Raw genomic sequence first — 14,606 nt, forward strand, 5'->3', positions numbered from 1 at the left:
GACACGGCAGAATCTTTTCGTCTGCAGATCTTGTGGGGGGTCTCCTTGGCGCTTTTTCGTGTTTGCGGGAATCGTGGGTCGAGATGGAGAATGGATACGAGGTTCCCTGTTTCGTGAGTGAGGAGTTCCAACCAAGAAGGGTTGAAAGTTGGGGCCATGGTGGATATAAAATGTTCCATAATCCCAAGGTCCCCATCTTGCTGACCGTTGTTTCTTCCAGATCGATCTGTACCAACGGCCAGCGTTCACTGAGCATGATGGCGAGCAAGTTACTCACCTACACAACCCTCGCTCTAACCCTCGCCTCTGGCGTGCACTCCATGTACTTTGTCTCGCGCGATGAATGGAACGCTGAACCACCGCGCGGCTCGTACACGACAATCACAAACCCCAAGGGTGTCAAGGTACACTATGTCGGCCCTGAGTACACCTCCCGCGAACACTCCGAATGCGGCGCATACATGAAGTCCATCCAAGAAATGCATCTAGCCAACACTGTCGAGAACTACATGGACATTGCGTACTCTCTCGGAGTCTGCGAACACGGATACGTCTTTGACGGCCGTGGAAAGGGACACCGGTCCGGTGCCAACGGTGGAACAACCCTTAACGCGAATCATTACGCTGTTCTGGCCTTCCTTGGAAAGGCCGGCCTGACTGAGCCGACAGACGACCAGATAATTGGTATCCAGGATAGCATTGCGTATCTGCGCCGCGCTGGAGCTGGGCAGGAGATTGCCGGACATAGGGACGGATACTCGACGGAATGTCCTGGAGAGGCGCTCTACGCGCTGGTGAAGGACGGCTCCCTCGACCCTGGAAAACTGTACGATGGCGGCGAACACACAGTCCAACAGGGCGAAACCCTCGACGACATTGCTGAAAAATACAACGTCCCAAAGCGGTACATCATCACTGCCAATAATCTCACCGAGAGTGGTAACCTTGCTGTCGGTGACACTCTTGAGATCCCTGCTCGCGGCGTGCCTCTTGGTGATGCTCCTCCTAGCGACGGTGGCGGTGACAGTGAGCCAAGCGAATACCAGACATTCCCCGGTGCAGATTTCTTCAAGGAAGAACCTAGCTCGCCAATCGTCAAGGCTATGGGAGAGAGACTAGTCGAGGAGGGATGTGACAAATATAGCAATGGGCCTTCGGAGCAGTGGAGCGATGAGGACTTGGAGTCGTACCGATGCTGGCAGGAGAAGTTGGGATATACTGGCGCGGATGCGGATGGCTGGCCGGGGCAGACATCTTGGGATAAATTGAAGGTTCCTGCCGTTTGATGTACGCACGATCCACCTTGGTTGCATCGCTTTGTATGTTTATGAAACTAGTTGGTGGTCGCGGGAAGCTCCATGTATGTATTTTCGTAGTTGCAGAGATTCATGAATATCTATCATGTCTTTCAAGTAAAAACAGCATCCCAAATAGTGATTCGTCCGGTGGTCCTGCACGTCATTGGAGCGTGAGTTGTGCAGCACCTTTCCATGAGGGAGTGATCAGGTAGCCAGTTACTGCGGCCTTGAGCAGCTTTTGAGGGGCAAAGCGCGTCGCGTGTCAAGTCGTTTGAGTACGTATAACAGGAAGTACAGAGGCCGAAGCTGCATGGCAATGAAGCCCTACAAACCAGGAATACGTCACCCAAGTGCTGCAGCATTCGTTAAAGGTTCATGGATAGGCCGGGAAGCTCGAACCCCAAAAGACCTTTCATTCGGTACATACTAAAGCTACAAGGCCCTCAACTACGCTGTTCGGCGCAAGTTGCGTATGAGATATGCAGAGAAACACAGAAATGAACAATTAAATCTCCAACGGTGGAGTAGCCGCTGCCAGCCTGGGGCCTGGATTTAAGAGCTAGGGCGGAGGCACAAGGTTGCTGAATTTTGGGCCGGACACGATTTTTACCACCCTTGACCCTGCCGCCAATGAAAGGTGTCAATGGTGGCCGGAAGCACTTTACGCTTTATGAAACGACCAGCTGTAACAATAATTAGTCCCAAACCCATACCACAGACCGCGGGATATGTCGATCGTAGATGAAAATGCACAACCGAACCATGTTGCAGCAGCCCGATAGTCGAGGTTCCTGCTGACTTCAACCAAATCAAACTATGCTTTCCACATCTGTGAGACCAAATTCTTTCCAACGATATACACTTTTACTAAAGTTGGAAGTGTATGTACGACATGGAGCACTACAGACCTTTACAGAACGCTGGCCCGGCTGATTTACCAGAGGTCGGTCCCACACCACATGGGTCATTGCGCCTCTTGAGTTTAGAATTCAAAAAGCTGTCTCCGAACCCAGCTGCTTGGCGTTAGTATGCGGCATCTATAGCTGGTGTGAGGGTAATACCAGTATGATTGAGTAACATTCGGAGGGTTATCCTTGCCTCCTTTGGCACCAGCCTTAGCAACACATCACTGGGTTCACCAGAACCTGAACCGGCTTCAATTCGGGGCAGCTCCTTTATAACTGGTCTAAACCATCTAGCCTGAGGACATCCAGCTCGACGAGCCTCATTGCTGCGATTGATGTCACCAGTTTCGTGCAGGAAGCTAGCCAAAATATGGCATCTGGACTCAGGGCCTCAGCAATCCCTGCACCACGCCGACCGGACGCGTGGTGAAACAATCGAGAACAATCTTTATTCACGACTGAGCACACGAGACCTGGAACAATTGGCCATGGTAATAAGCTATACCCTCATGTAGTTTAGGGAGGTATCTGCGAGCTTCGTGGTTGTAGAAACAAGGGTTAGGTCGGGGCTTTGCTTGACAACGAATACAAGCAACAAGGAACAGGTAACCATAATGCCTACATTGTGACAATAGACATGAATGTCTGGCCCTAGCGCTAAGATATTGGCTGGCCGCGGGCGTATCCGCCGCTGTGTGAATGTGGAGATGAAATCATGGCAAAGGGTGTCTTGACGGGCTGGTGCTTGCACTCCAATTTGTCCCTCTTGTCTAGAGCAAGAGGATTTGCCGACCCTCTGATCTAGTGCCATGATTATTAAGGGGATCTCTCGCATACTGGCGACGATGAACACTCATTTTGCATTTGGACTCCCTGCGACAATAGCGGGGTAATGAAAGGGTGAGCTCTTCTGGGAAATTATCCTGTGGCTCACGCCCTCACCGTGTACTATTTTCAGAAATTCCCCTTCAACTCGCCTAGAATGAGACGTCCTATATATGGGACAACTCCTTATGCACTTTACTTCGAATAAGACCACGTTAACAGGCTTCCAGCGGAAGGGTGCAGGATATCTCCTACGGCGGAGGTATATCCGAGGTCCAAATCGAGAACCACTGTTACCTTGACGTCCTCCCTCTTCTACTTCCCAAACAGGGAGTTGAGCTCGTTAAGTCTCGATGGGACATCACCCCCCGGTTCCCTTCCTATTACCACAGCTGGTTTCAATCCGAATGGAGTCTCGAATCACAAGAAGATGACATATTGCACCGTCTACGAGATCTCCCGGAGCTTCTGACAATTGCGAGCAGACTCAAAGTATCTTCTTTCGTGTTGGAAGGGTTCGAGTTGCACGAAGCTGTGCTCAACATTTTGTGTCGGCTTTCCGTGTTGCGTTTTGGTTTAATCCTTATATTCTTTGTTGTTTGTTGCGTACCGTTTCCGTCCAGTGGGACACCGAATTAGACATCTGCCTTGCCTCCTATGTTCCTCAGCTCCACAGGCCGGAGATAACCCCATTTTCGGGTACACGACCAATGTAACCAAGCAGGAAAGTGTAGCTGAAAAGGCCCGCCCAAGCCGGGATTACACAAATATTGCGACCGTAGACTGATCCCTGGAAACCAAACACCTCTAGCACCCTTCCCTTCTTTGAACCCGTATGAGAGCCTTGATGGAAGCGCATGCAGGCTGCGCCACGAGTGAGCGCGACTAAATAACCAATCATTTGGCCTCGCTGTTACTGACCCTGAAACAAAAGCAAACATGCTACAATACCTGATCTGGAGAAGGTCGAAATCGCGAGGCTCGAGGCCAAGCCCAACCCCACTCCTTCTCACCGTAGGGCGTCCAGCTGTTCCTTCCTCATCCGACCATCTCTCAATCACTTAAAAATCATCTCTCAACCCATCTTTCAACCATCCAGTGTTCATCGTCCCGTTATGATGAAATGACCGAACCAGCCACACCGCTCGATAACTCCGCCTACTCGGTCGGCTGGATCGCCGCGCTGCCGCACGAACGAGCCGCAGCGGAGGCGATGCTGGACGAGAAGCACGTCGCCCCACCACAACACAAGCAACCCAATGACGATAACATCTACACACTGGGTTCCATCAAAGCTCAGAACAGTGGTGAGCACAACATCGTCATCGCAAGTCTCCCCGCGGGGCGGTATGGAATTACCCCGGCTGCTACGGCGGCAGCACATATGCTCTCCAGCTTCCCGGGGATCAAGTTCGGACTCATGGTTGGAATTGGCGGTGGTATTCCTGATCTCGACTATGACCGGGATATCCGGCTTGGTGATGTCGTTGTTGCACAGCCGGAGGGGAGCTTTGGAGGTGTGAGACAGTATGATCTGGGCCAGACCACGGTTGATGGATTTAAAGAGACAGGGGTGCTTAGCTCACCTCCCAGAGTCCTGCTGAATGGGTTGACCGCGCTCCAGAGTAAACATGAGATGGAAGAGAGTGAGATACCGATACACCTCGCTTCGATGCGGGAAAAGTACCCTCTGATGGCGAAGCCTCGACAAGGACCGGGGTATGTTTACCAGGGCTCGGAGAACGACCGACTCTTTCAGGGGCGGTACAGACATGACAGTGGAGGGCGAAAGAAAGATTGTCGAGGCTGCGACCCAGAAAAGGCAATTCCTCGCCAGGAGCGAGATAGCCATGACCCCTTTATCTTCTATGGCACCATCGCGTCGGGAAATAAGGTGATTAAGGACCCAAGGGAACGAGATCTGCTTGCAGGTTGTTTATGCGCGGAAACAGAGGCTGCCGGGCTTATGAACGACTTTCCATGTCTTGTTATTCGGGGAATTTGCGACTATTGCGATAGCCACAAGAATGATATGTGGCAGAGATATGCTGCAGCGACTGCAGCTGCGTATGCGAAAGAGCTCCTGACGGCAACGGACGTTGCCGATGTCAATAAGACGCCGGAGGCGCGCATGATCATGTCTGAGAGTAGGTCGCTTGCGCTTGACGATTGATATCAGTCGAGACACCCAACTCACAGGCGATATATACAGTTCTCGATCTTAAATGCGCTACGGATGACATTGCAACGTACATTAAACATATCGGCCAGGAGCAAAGACGAAAGAAACTATATGAATGGCTGACCACACTCGATTCATCAGCGAGACACAGTGACCATCAGAAAGCTCGAGCAGAGGATACAGGGCTGTGGCTGCTGGAGCACGAGTTGTTCCAACGCTGGTCGAACGGCGCCATCGGATCCAGTCGGACACTCTGCTGCTTTGGGGATCCAGGCGCTGGGAAGACAGTTCTAACGTAGGGTATGATTCAGATAGTCCGCTGTCTGCTGGAGGGACTGATGATCCGATGCCAGGTCCCTTGTTATCGATCACTTGTCCAAGCGTATTGTGACTGAACCGACTTCCGCACTGGCATACATGTACTGTGATTATCGAGACAATGCCCATCGAAAGGCGGAAAGTATTTTTGGAATGATCACAAAGCAGCTCCTAGAACAGCTACTTGAGATCCCTGCTGAGATCCTGCAGATTCACGAGGGCCGCAAACGACAAAACCAGGCTATGACGCTGGAGGACGCAAAAACCATATGCATAACAGCAATCCAGCAGTTCAGCGGGTACGTCTATATTTGTCTCGATGCGATTGATGAGCTAGCACAAGAACCACTGCACAATCTTATGGAGTTCCTCGGCGGTGGACCTCCGCTGAGGATATATCTGACTGGCCGCACCCACATACAAGATACGATCGAGGGGAAGATTGCGGAAAAGGATATCATTATTATCCAGGCTCAGGGGCACGATATTCGGCAGTTTATTATGCGTGAAATTGGAGGACCAAGCGATGTTGCGCCCAGCGCGATGGACAACAAACTCAAAGCAGACATTGTATCCCATATTGTAGACTCGGCGCAGGGGTTGTGAGTTAACTACTTGACGAACCATATTCTCAAGCGCTAACAATCTCAGATTCTTACTCCCTGTCTTACAAATTCGCGCTGTCCTCCATGCCGTCACCAAACGAGACCGCGCAGATTGCCTGAAGATTTTACCGCAGAATCTTGGGGAAGCATTTGCGGACACCCTGACACGCATAAACCAGCAGGTTAATCCTCTCGCGGAGCTTGCAAGGAAAGTGATTACCTGGGTGCATTTTGGCCTAAAAACCTTCACCATTCAGACTCTAAAGTCACTTCTTGCCATTAGAGACGGTGACACTAGGTTTGATCCCCGCGGGGAGCCTGATATAGAGACGTTGATAGCATCGTGTCACGGCCTGATTGTGGTTGGAATTGAAACATCAACTATTCAGCTGGTCCATTTCTCGCTGCAGGAATATTTCGCTAGCCAGGAGGAAATATTTGGCAGGAGTAGGGAGCAGTGGCACAGTGCTCTCGCCGCAACCTGTCTCACGTTTCTTTTTTTCCCCGACACTAGAGTTAAGAGGCAGGAAGAGGCTGCGTTGGACAGCGATGATATCAAAAGCAGCAGCGACAGCAAAAGCGACCACTCCACGGACGAAGAAGACTCTGGAAGCAACGAGAGCGAGGGTTGGGGCTCGGAAAACTACAACCTCCTGGGGGAGTCCTCTCCAGGGTATTACCATCCAGCGGTGGCGACTTCAGTTCTTCGTTACGCAGCGCTCAACTGGGGCCACCATTTCCGGAAAAGCAATGAAATGCTAGGTCCAGCATTCGAACTCGCGCTGAGGTATCTTCAAAGCACCTGGGATCGCATTAAGCACAGCATATATATATTGAAGGGCGCCATTCACTACGAACCTTACGGCGATAGTGGGGCAATAACAGAAAATATACCTTGCCTGGTGCTGGCATTCTTTGGCCTCACGCGAGTTGGCACAGACTATCTGGGGCTAGATCCGAGGGTGCGCGATGTGGGCCATGACACGCCATTGTCGATCGCAGCACGCATGGGACATGAGGACCTGGTGGAGTTGCTAATTAAAAAGGGTGCCGACCTGAACGCGGAGGATAGTTTTGGCTGGGCCGCCATACATTTTGCCGCCAGGTATGGCCATCCCGGCGTGATTAGATTGTTGATCGCGGCCGGCGCTGAGTTCAACCAGGAGGGACGTTTTGCCGGGAGGACACCATTACACATCGGTGCGGAAAACGGGAATGTGGAGATTGTTAAGCTCTTAATTGAAAGTGGTGCTGCCGTTGACCCTGATACGGTTGACCCTCTGTTTCCTCAAGCGATGCATCCTGAGTCTGCACTGGGAACCGCCGTCAAGCGGAAGTATGGGGAAATGGCGAAAATGCTACTGGACGCAGGTGCTAATGTGGATTATGGGCTGTTCACTCCACTTTACTTTGCCGCCGATGATGGCAACGAGGACATGATAAAGTTGTTGATCAGCAGAGGGGCAGATGTTAATGCCCGCTGTGATCTTCTTCGGAATAGGACTCCGCTCCACACTGCCACGTATGGGGGCCATGAGCGAGTGGTTGACATACTCCTTGAGGCGGGTGCTACTGTCAGCCCAGCTGACTGGGATGAAATTCTCTATAAAGCGGCGTCCGATGGGCATAAGCGACTGGTGGAACTAGCAGTCAGCAAAGGGGCGGACGTCAGGCACGCCATCGGTTCAAAAGAGGACGAATCTCCGCTTCATGCTGCCGCGAGAGGGGATAATGGACAAATTATCAACCTCTTGGTCTCGCTGGGCGCGTTACCGGATGATGCAGTGGACTCCAAAGGCCGAACGCCGCTGCACACCGCTGCGAGAGCTGGAGGTCTCAAGGCCATTACTGCTCTAGTTAAGAACGGCGCAACGATGGACAGGGTCGATGCGTATGACTTGACACCTCTGATGTTAGCTGCTGTATGGGGGAGGATCAAAGCGGTTGAGTTGCTAATTGAGGAGGGTGCGAGGGTGGATATTTGCGCCGAATTCTCCCTAGACTACCATGAGGAGGGTTGTGTTTATCGACGTTATAGCGAGACGGATAGTCGTGGAATTGAGGACCTCGCCAGCATCATCGACAGTAGCAGCATTTGGATCCATGCAGTCGGGGCAGAGCGGAAGGGTATTATTGATCTCCTCCTGCAGTGCAGCTTCTTCCCTCGTCCTTCGCTTATCACCACATGTTTCAGAAGAAGGGCAGTACTCCGACTATTGGTAAAAGAGAGTGGGATGTTTCCCCAAGGCCCTAGAGAGAGTAACAAACTCCGATTTGCTATCCAAGAAGCCACGCGCGTCGCAGAAAACGAGGTTTCCGACTTTGGATGGGCACTGACCATGCGACTCTTGTTGGCAATTGTCAATGTTATAGAGGAGGTTGTATTGACTGGGTCCTTTGCACTCCTGGTATGTCACGGACTCTTGAGCCACGAGTCGCACGCATCATTCTCCCCTATGCATGTTGAAAAGGTCTTGGAGATACCACGGATACTTGGACAAGTCAAGGGCATATTGGATCATATGTGGATTATGGCGAAAAGAGACATACTCTACATTGAGGTTGTTGGAAAAGGGATAGGTCTCTGGATTACAGGCGAGGACTACTGGGAGGATACTGATTCATCATACTCCGACGATTTGGTTGTGAACGACGGAGATGCATCGCCAAGAACTCCAGCAGCAAACAATCCGCAAATTCTGAGATGGCGTTCGTGGGATATGGTTCGTCTTCCACCAACTTTGGAACAACTGGCATCCACTCTCCAGGAGATACGCGTCGGGCTTGGGTTAAGTGCCGAAGACCCTATGCAGGTTTGTTTCATCCCTACTACATCCGACAACAGACAATCATTGTAGTAACCGGAATAATCTAGGACATGGCGCGTTTCTCAGATGAACCGGACCCACTTACTGAAAATGCTTTGAAGCTCATGTCAGTCTACGATCAACATTCCAATAAGCTTTTGCCGAATACACAAACGCTCCAGGAACTGTGGTTGTTCAAATTGCATCGTGACCGAAAGCGTTGATGTATGGGTCCGCTATACGCACATTGGCCTCGTTAGCAGGGGTTTGGGGTATACCTATGGATAGGTAGAAAGATTTATTGTTATCCCAGGCTATAGTAAGACTATCACATGTATCTCGCCTTCTACCGCAGTGGCGTCATCACTCATATAGGGGTAATGCAGATTCTACACATGCTAAAGCTGGCTTCATACTGAATATCAAGTCATTTCCATAGCTAAGGTAGCCCTAGACTCCGTCCCATCAATGACATTCCAGAACTTGCCCGACGTTTCCTCGCGAGTGGCAGCATCGATCTATTTATCTCGGTGTTAGCTATCATTAGCCCCCATAATCTATTATACAACGTACCCCCGACAACCTCTAGGAAGAAACTCACCTTAGCCGTGGTCTTGGTGATTGCCTCCTCGATTGTATTCGACGCCTCCTCCATGCCGAATGACCTTGCGCCTGCATTGCACATGTCGGTTTGGACGAGGCTTATTATTCTCCGTTAGCTTTTATGCCTTGAGATATCGGGGAGAATGGATGGGCCAGGATGCACGGCGAACGCAGTCAGCCACTCGTCAGAGTTATGAATCGCTCTGGCAAAGGCACGTTTGTTAGCTAGCGCACCGCGTTATACGAACTAACTGATGGCGGGTAAATGGAAAAGGCCAACGTACACAGTCAACCAGTTCATCGCCGCCTTACTCATGCCTTACATCGAGAACCACTGCGTGCTGTAGCTCTTGATACCCTCGATAGACCCCGCGCCCGGGGACATTGACACCCACCCGGGCTTGTTGGTCGACTTCTCTAACAGATCCCGAGTCGCCTGGTACAGACGTAATGTACCCGCTTATTCACATCGTACGCGGATATGACTCAATTCAGTGCCCCATCCAAGCTTTGGAGATGGTGTTATGCGCCACCTGAATCCTTTACACCCGAGTCCACATGACAGAGAAGGCAATGCTCCGCAATAACAAGGCTAGACTACTCACAAGAACTTCCAATTGGAATGCTGAACCAGCGCGCTGATTTTGTAGTGCACTGCCCTGCACTAGCAATCCGCTAGGCTTATGAACCAGGTTCTCAGGGGCTTGCGCTCATCCTTTTGCCTGGGGTGAGTGACAAGACTCCAATTCAAGTCTAGAAACGCCATGAAAAATTCACATGCAGGTGTAGTAATCAGCCAAGCTTGTTAATATGTAGGTCTATCATAGCTAAGAAAAGGAACAAGACCAAAAAGGAATATACTAATACTTAGCTATTCGGCCCTTTTCTACTCTTAGATTCCCAGTCCGAACTGAACCTTGTCCTTGTGAATCCTCTGTGACTAGCCCATCTAGCCTGGCTATAACTAGACCCAAAACCAGTAGGACCCTTTCTTTGCGCACTTTATTATTTAGACCCTTCATGTGACACAATGATTCGGAACAATATTGGTTTCAAAAGCATAATTCGCACATCGTGGCTTCAAGACGAACAATCAAAACACCAATGCAAGCGGCCCTAAACCAAGTTATACATCTGCTCAATATCCTCATGATACAACTCATACGTCGACCTGCGCTGCACAGTCCCCTTGGGAGTCCTCTTCATTGGCCTCCCTGGCACCGTAAACAGGACACGGTCCTTGGTCACCCGAGCCAGATCATAGTACTCCTGATTCCCACGCTCAATCGCCGGCCAAAGCCTATCAATCAGCGCCACGCGTCGATCCTCACTATCCGATCCCGATCCCGATTCCGACCCCATCCCCTCCTCCTCGGCCTGAATCTCATCCTCCAACTCGATCAAAAGACCCGGTCGTGGCCGCCGCTGCCCGATCATCAGAGCAGCCTTGACCTCCGGGTGCGCGACGACGCAGCTCTCCATCGCCAGCGGGTTGATATTCGAGCCCGTCACGAGAACGAAGCAGTCGTCTGCCCGGCCGCGGTAGACCCATAGCCCGGAGATGGTCGGATGCGGAGAGAACAGGTCACCCGAGCGATACTCTGTCGCGTCCGGGAAGACTGTAAAGATCGGCTGGATGTCGTCGGGGGTTGGATTCCGCACAATGACCGCCTCGTACTTGGCGTCCCCGCCGTCCCAGCTGTGGCACCGGAAATCGATCCCCGCGACGGGATGCGGCATGATGTATTTCCAGATCGTGCGGTCCCAGGCGCCACCGCCGGGCCGCAGGGCCGGATATGAGGCCAGTTCAGTGGACCCGTTGACGTTGAAGAGCTTGACGTGCTTCGCGACCGCGTTGCCATAGACGTCTGCGACGTCGCCGCCCGTGTAGAAGATGTACTCGAGGTGTTTGGCTGCGAGGTCGAGGAGGGCCTGGTCCTTGGCGATCTCGTGGATGAACCCCGCCGGGAGGAGGGCGATGTCCGGGCGGGCTTCGCGGATGCAGGCGATGAAGTGCTCGTGGAAGTGGTCCGCGGACAGGATACCGTTAGGTAAGGGGAAAATGACAGTGGACTGATTGTGGACTGCATCGAAGAGGGTGGGCATGAGGTTGCCGCCGTGGAAGGGGGGCATCATCACGAGGACACGATTGCCCTGGTGCAGGCGGTCCAGGCTCTCGGTGCCCAGGGGTGGGTCCTCGTGGAGCGCCTGTGCCCAGCCGGCTACCCAGTTGTGGGTGATGACGATGGGTTTGGGGAGGGCGGTGGTCCCGGATGTGTGGAGGACTAGCAAGGGCTCGTTGCCTGCGTCCGCGAAGCGTTTATCGTATGCATAGTGCGGGTACTTCACGCTGAGGAGATGGTCGTAGGAGGCGATGGGTAAGAGCTCCAGGCTGCACTCCAGCATTATAGTACTGACAATGGGCAAGTGTGGGGGCCCCGCGGCCAGAACGGTTCGTACGTTGAGGGCCTCGAACAGGGCCTTGTAACCAGCAATCGTGTTTCTCGGAGAGCACAGAAGAAGCTGCCTCATAGTCAGCTTCAGCCTAGAGAATATGATAAATGGGGCCAGGTACCTTGTACCCAGCTTTGCAAGCAGCAAGAACCAACGCATTCTGCCGAAAGTCATTTGGGCCGAAGTAGACGAGCGTCTCAAACTCGTCGCCACGGCCCAGCCTGTCTTCCAGAAACCATGCCAGGCCGTTGACAACGTTGGCAAATGCCCCATATGTCAACTTAGTGAAGCCTTCCGCGTAGGTGTCGGGCTTGCTGGGGTATTCCGCGTATACGGCTTCGGGTCGGCTTCTGGCCATTCCGTCAACTATATGCGGAAGCAGCTGTTTCTTTCTAGCAGCCGGCCGTGGCGGCTTGGGGCCTTCTTCGAATACCGGGCAGACCATGGCAATGTTGGGATTAAAAAGTTAGTTAAGGGGCTTTGGATTGATAGTACGCAAACCAGGTCGACAGGATGTCGCCGCTGCTCACGTTTTATACACCCGCCCCGCTCGATTCGCTCTCTCCCGCACTCCTTTAGAATTGGTACTCCTAACCGCACGTTGACAATATGATTTGTTGGATCCCACCTACGCAATACGGGGGCTGATAGATTAAGGAAAGACATTCCGGCCAATTTCCTGTCCTGTAAGCTGCGCACCCCTCCAATCGTTACATTGGCACACATGCAGTACCTCACGCTAGCCCTGGCCATGCCGTATACTCCCCGATATGGAATTGAAACCTGGTGTGGGGGCCATGAAGGAATACGGGCCTGCAAGCTCCGAGGCCCCGGCTGCCTGAAGAGGCACTGACCGGGCAACACGACCTTCGGTTCACAATACAGAGTAATGTGTTTTACACGTGTTTTTGCAAGACCACGCAGTAACGTCGTTTCAAGGGTATGTTCACGTGTTGTGTCCTATAAGACGGGCATCCCGTCAGGCGTTCATCGTGTGGCCATGAGCTCACATTCCATCATTGTACATTACAGCCTACAAAATGGACTTGGGCAATGTGTCAGAGGATATGGGCGCGAAGCTCCAAGCCATTCTACCCGCACTTGGTGCGCCACACGCTGGCTCTTCAACGGACGGCGTCCCACCTGTGGATTTGTCCATTGCTGAGAATGAGTTGCTTCGAGGTGAACAGCTGCACCTCATTAAGGAAGCCATTGGTGACAACCTGCAGTTGAAGGTATTTCCGCATCCCAACATGCTTACCTCGCACGATGCATGACGGATATCTAAGCTATTCACGAGGACAGGATCTGGCGTACCCGGCAGGCTTCGGGGGCGAGCCCGAACTCCTTATGTCCCTAGCACGTTTCTTTAACCAGTACTTCCGTCCGTCCACCTCTGTTGACCCGAGTCATATAGTCGCTACCTCGGGCGCGGGGAACGCGCTAGATGCCCTTCTCTGCGCAGTGTGCAACGAAGGGGATAAGGTACTGGTTGCCGGTCCGTGCTGGGGTATGTAAGCTCTCGCTTTACATCGTACATGGAGAGATAGTGGACTAACGGCAGGATCCAGAGGGATTCGCCCCCTACTTCCGCATCCATGCCAACGTCACCCCAATCTGTGTGACAGCCTCTTCTCTAGAAGCAGCAACGGGGATGGAGATTGTAGAGGCGATTACAGCAGCTTACCATGCTGATCCCTATCCCGAGCGCATAAGGGCGGTTGTGCTTACGAATCCAAATAACCCGCTAGGCCGGTGCTACGCGCCAGAAGTCCTTCGCGAATGTCTTTGGTTCTGCCACGCGCACGACTTACATTTTATCAGCGACGAGGTCTACGCTCTCTCCGCCTTTCGAACGGACCCTGGTTCCCCGCCGTTCATGTCGGCCCTCTCATTGCTAGACGGTAAGGCTGGCAGTGGCACTTCTGCAGTGCCACCCATCATGGCCTCTCGCGTCCACGTTGTCTGGAGCCTAAGCAAGGACTTTGGCTGCAGCGGAGTCAGACTCGTACGCTTCCACTATCCCTTTCGTCTCGTCGGGGGGCGGTTACCATTCCACGTCCTGGGGCTGACCAGAACAGGGCTGCATTGTAACCCAGGCCAACGACGCCCTGCGCCTAGGGGCCGGACTTGCGAGCTACTGGCAGGTCTCTTCGCTCGCGAGTAGACTAGGCACAACGCTCCTCGGCCTGCCCCAGCTACCAGAGCTAGTTTGGCGCAATTCGAAGGCTCTTGGCGAATCGTATCGCCTGCTTACCGAGGGGTTAGAGCAGGTGGGGATCGAGTATATCCCTGCAACGCATGGATTATTCATCCTCGCAAAAATCATTCCAGGCGCATGCACTGTGCAGATGGAAACTGCAGCGGTGAGAAGCCTCGCCAGCATGGGCCTTGTCGTTGCCCAGGGGCAGCGGTTCTCCCCTGGGGTGGGACAATGCGGGTGGATTCGCATTACATTCGCCACGGGGGCGGAGAAAATTCAACGTGCGTTGGCAGTGCTTGCGCGGTTCCGGTACGCATGAGTAGCAATTGTGCATATTGAATAATCACTATCTCCAGATAAGATACGTAGGTACATCATGCCTGATGCCTGATGCCAGATACCACAC

General features: G+C 52.6%; 5 protein-coding genes across 5 annotated transcripts; 3 read left to right on the plus strand and 2 right to left on the minus strand.

The window, feature by feature from the left end:
* Nucleotides 1-183: 183 nt before the first annotated feature.
* On the plus strand, nucleotides 184-1,384 carry BJX68DRAFT_240229 (N-acetylmuramoyl-L-alanine amidase domain-containing protein). The gene has a single exon (XM_071040654.1). It carries the CDS (start codon nucleotides 255-257, stop codon nucleotides 1,284-1,286), a length of 1,032 nt encoding a protein of 343 aa, XP_070897551.1. The 5' UTR covers nucleotides 184-254; the 3' UTR covers nucleotides 1,287-1,384.
* A 2,767-nt stretch (nucleotides 1,385-4,151) lies between these two features.
* BJX68DRAFT_276955 (uncharacterized protein) lies at nucleotides 4,152-6,887 on the plus strand (the record flags this gene model as incomplete). Its single annotated transcript, XM_071048240.1, has 6 exons — nucleotides 4,152-4,922; nucleotides 5,070-5,175; nucleotides 5,241-5,505; nucleotides 5,564-6,130; nucleotides 6,180-6,760; nucleotides 6,796-6,887. 6 exons carry the CDS (start codon nucleotides 4,152-4,154, stop codon nucleotides 6,885-6,887), a joined length of 2,382 nt encoding a protein of 793 aa, XP_070897552.1.
* A 2,475-nt stretch (nucleotides 6,888-9,362) lies between these two features.
* BJX68DRAFT_268406 (uncharacterized protein) lies at nucleotides 9,363-9,625 on the minus strand (the record flags this gene model as incomplete). Its single annotated transcript, XM_071046085.1, has 2 exons — nucleotides 9,363-9,458; nucleotides 9,542-9,625. 2 exons carry the CDS (start codon nucleotides 9,623-9,625, stop codon nucleotides 9,363-9,365), a joined length of 180 nt encoding a protein of 59 aa, XP_070897553.1.
* Nucleotides 9,626-10,659: 1,034 nt separating this feature from the next.
* On the minus strand, nucleotides 10,660-12,442 carry BJX68DRAFT_268407 (uncharacterized protein; the record flags this gene model as incomplete). The annotated part of the gene is made up of 2 exons (XM_071046086.1): nucleotides 10,660-12,066; nucleotides 12,119-12,442. 2 exons carry the CDS (start codon nucleotides 12,440-12,442, stop codon nucleotides 10,660-10,662), a joined length of 1,731 nt encoding a protein of 576 aa, XP_070897554.1.
* Nucleotides 12,443-13,037: 595 nt separating this feature from the next.
* Nucleotides 13,038-14,519, plus strand: BJX68DRAFT_268408 (pyridoxal phosphate-dependent aminotransferase; the record flags this gene model as incomplete). The annotated part of the gene is made up of 4 exons (XM_071046087.1): nucleotides 13,038-13,232; nucleotides 13,303-13,507; nucleotides 13,569-14,005; nucleotides 14,079-14,519. The coding sequence occupies 4 exons, from the start codon at nucleotides 13,038-13,040 to the stop codon at nucleotides 14,517-14,519; spliced, it is 1,278 nt and encodes a 425-aa protein (XP_070897555.1).
* Nucleotides 14,520-14,606: the final 87 nt, after the last annotated feature.

The sequence above is a fragment of the Aspergillus pseudodeflectus genome (assembly GCF_044049435.1).
Source record: "Aspergillus pseudodeflectus strain CBS 756.74 chromosome Unknown BJX68scaffold_30, whole genome shotgun sequence".
In the NCBI taxonomy this organism is placed as follows: domain Eukaryota; kingdom Fungi; phylum Ascomycota; class Eurotiomycetes; order Eurotiales; family Aspergillaceae; genus Aspergillus; species Aspergillus pseudodeflectus.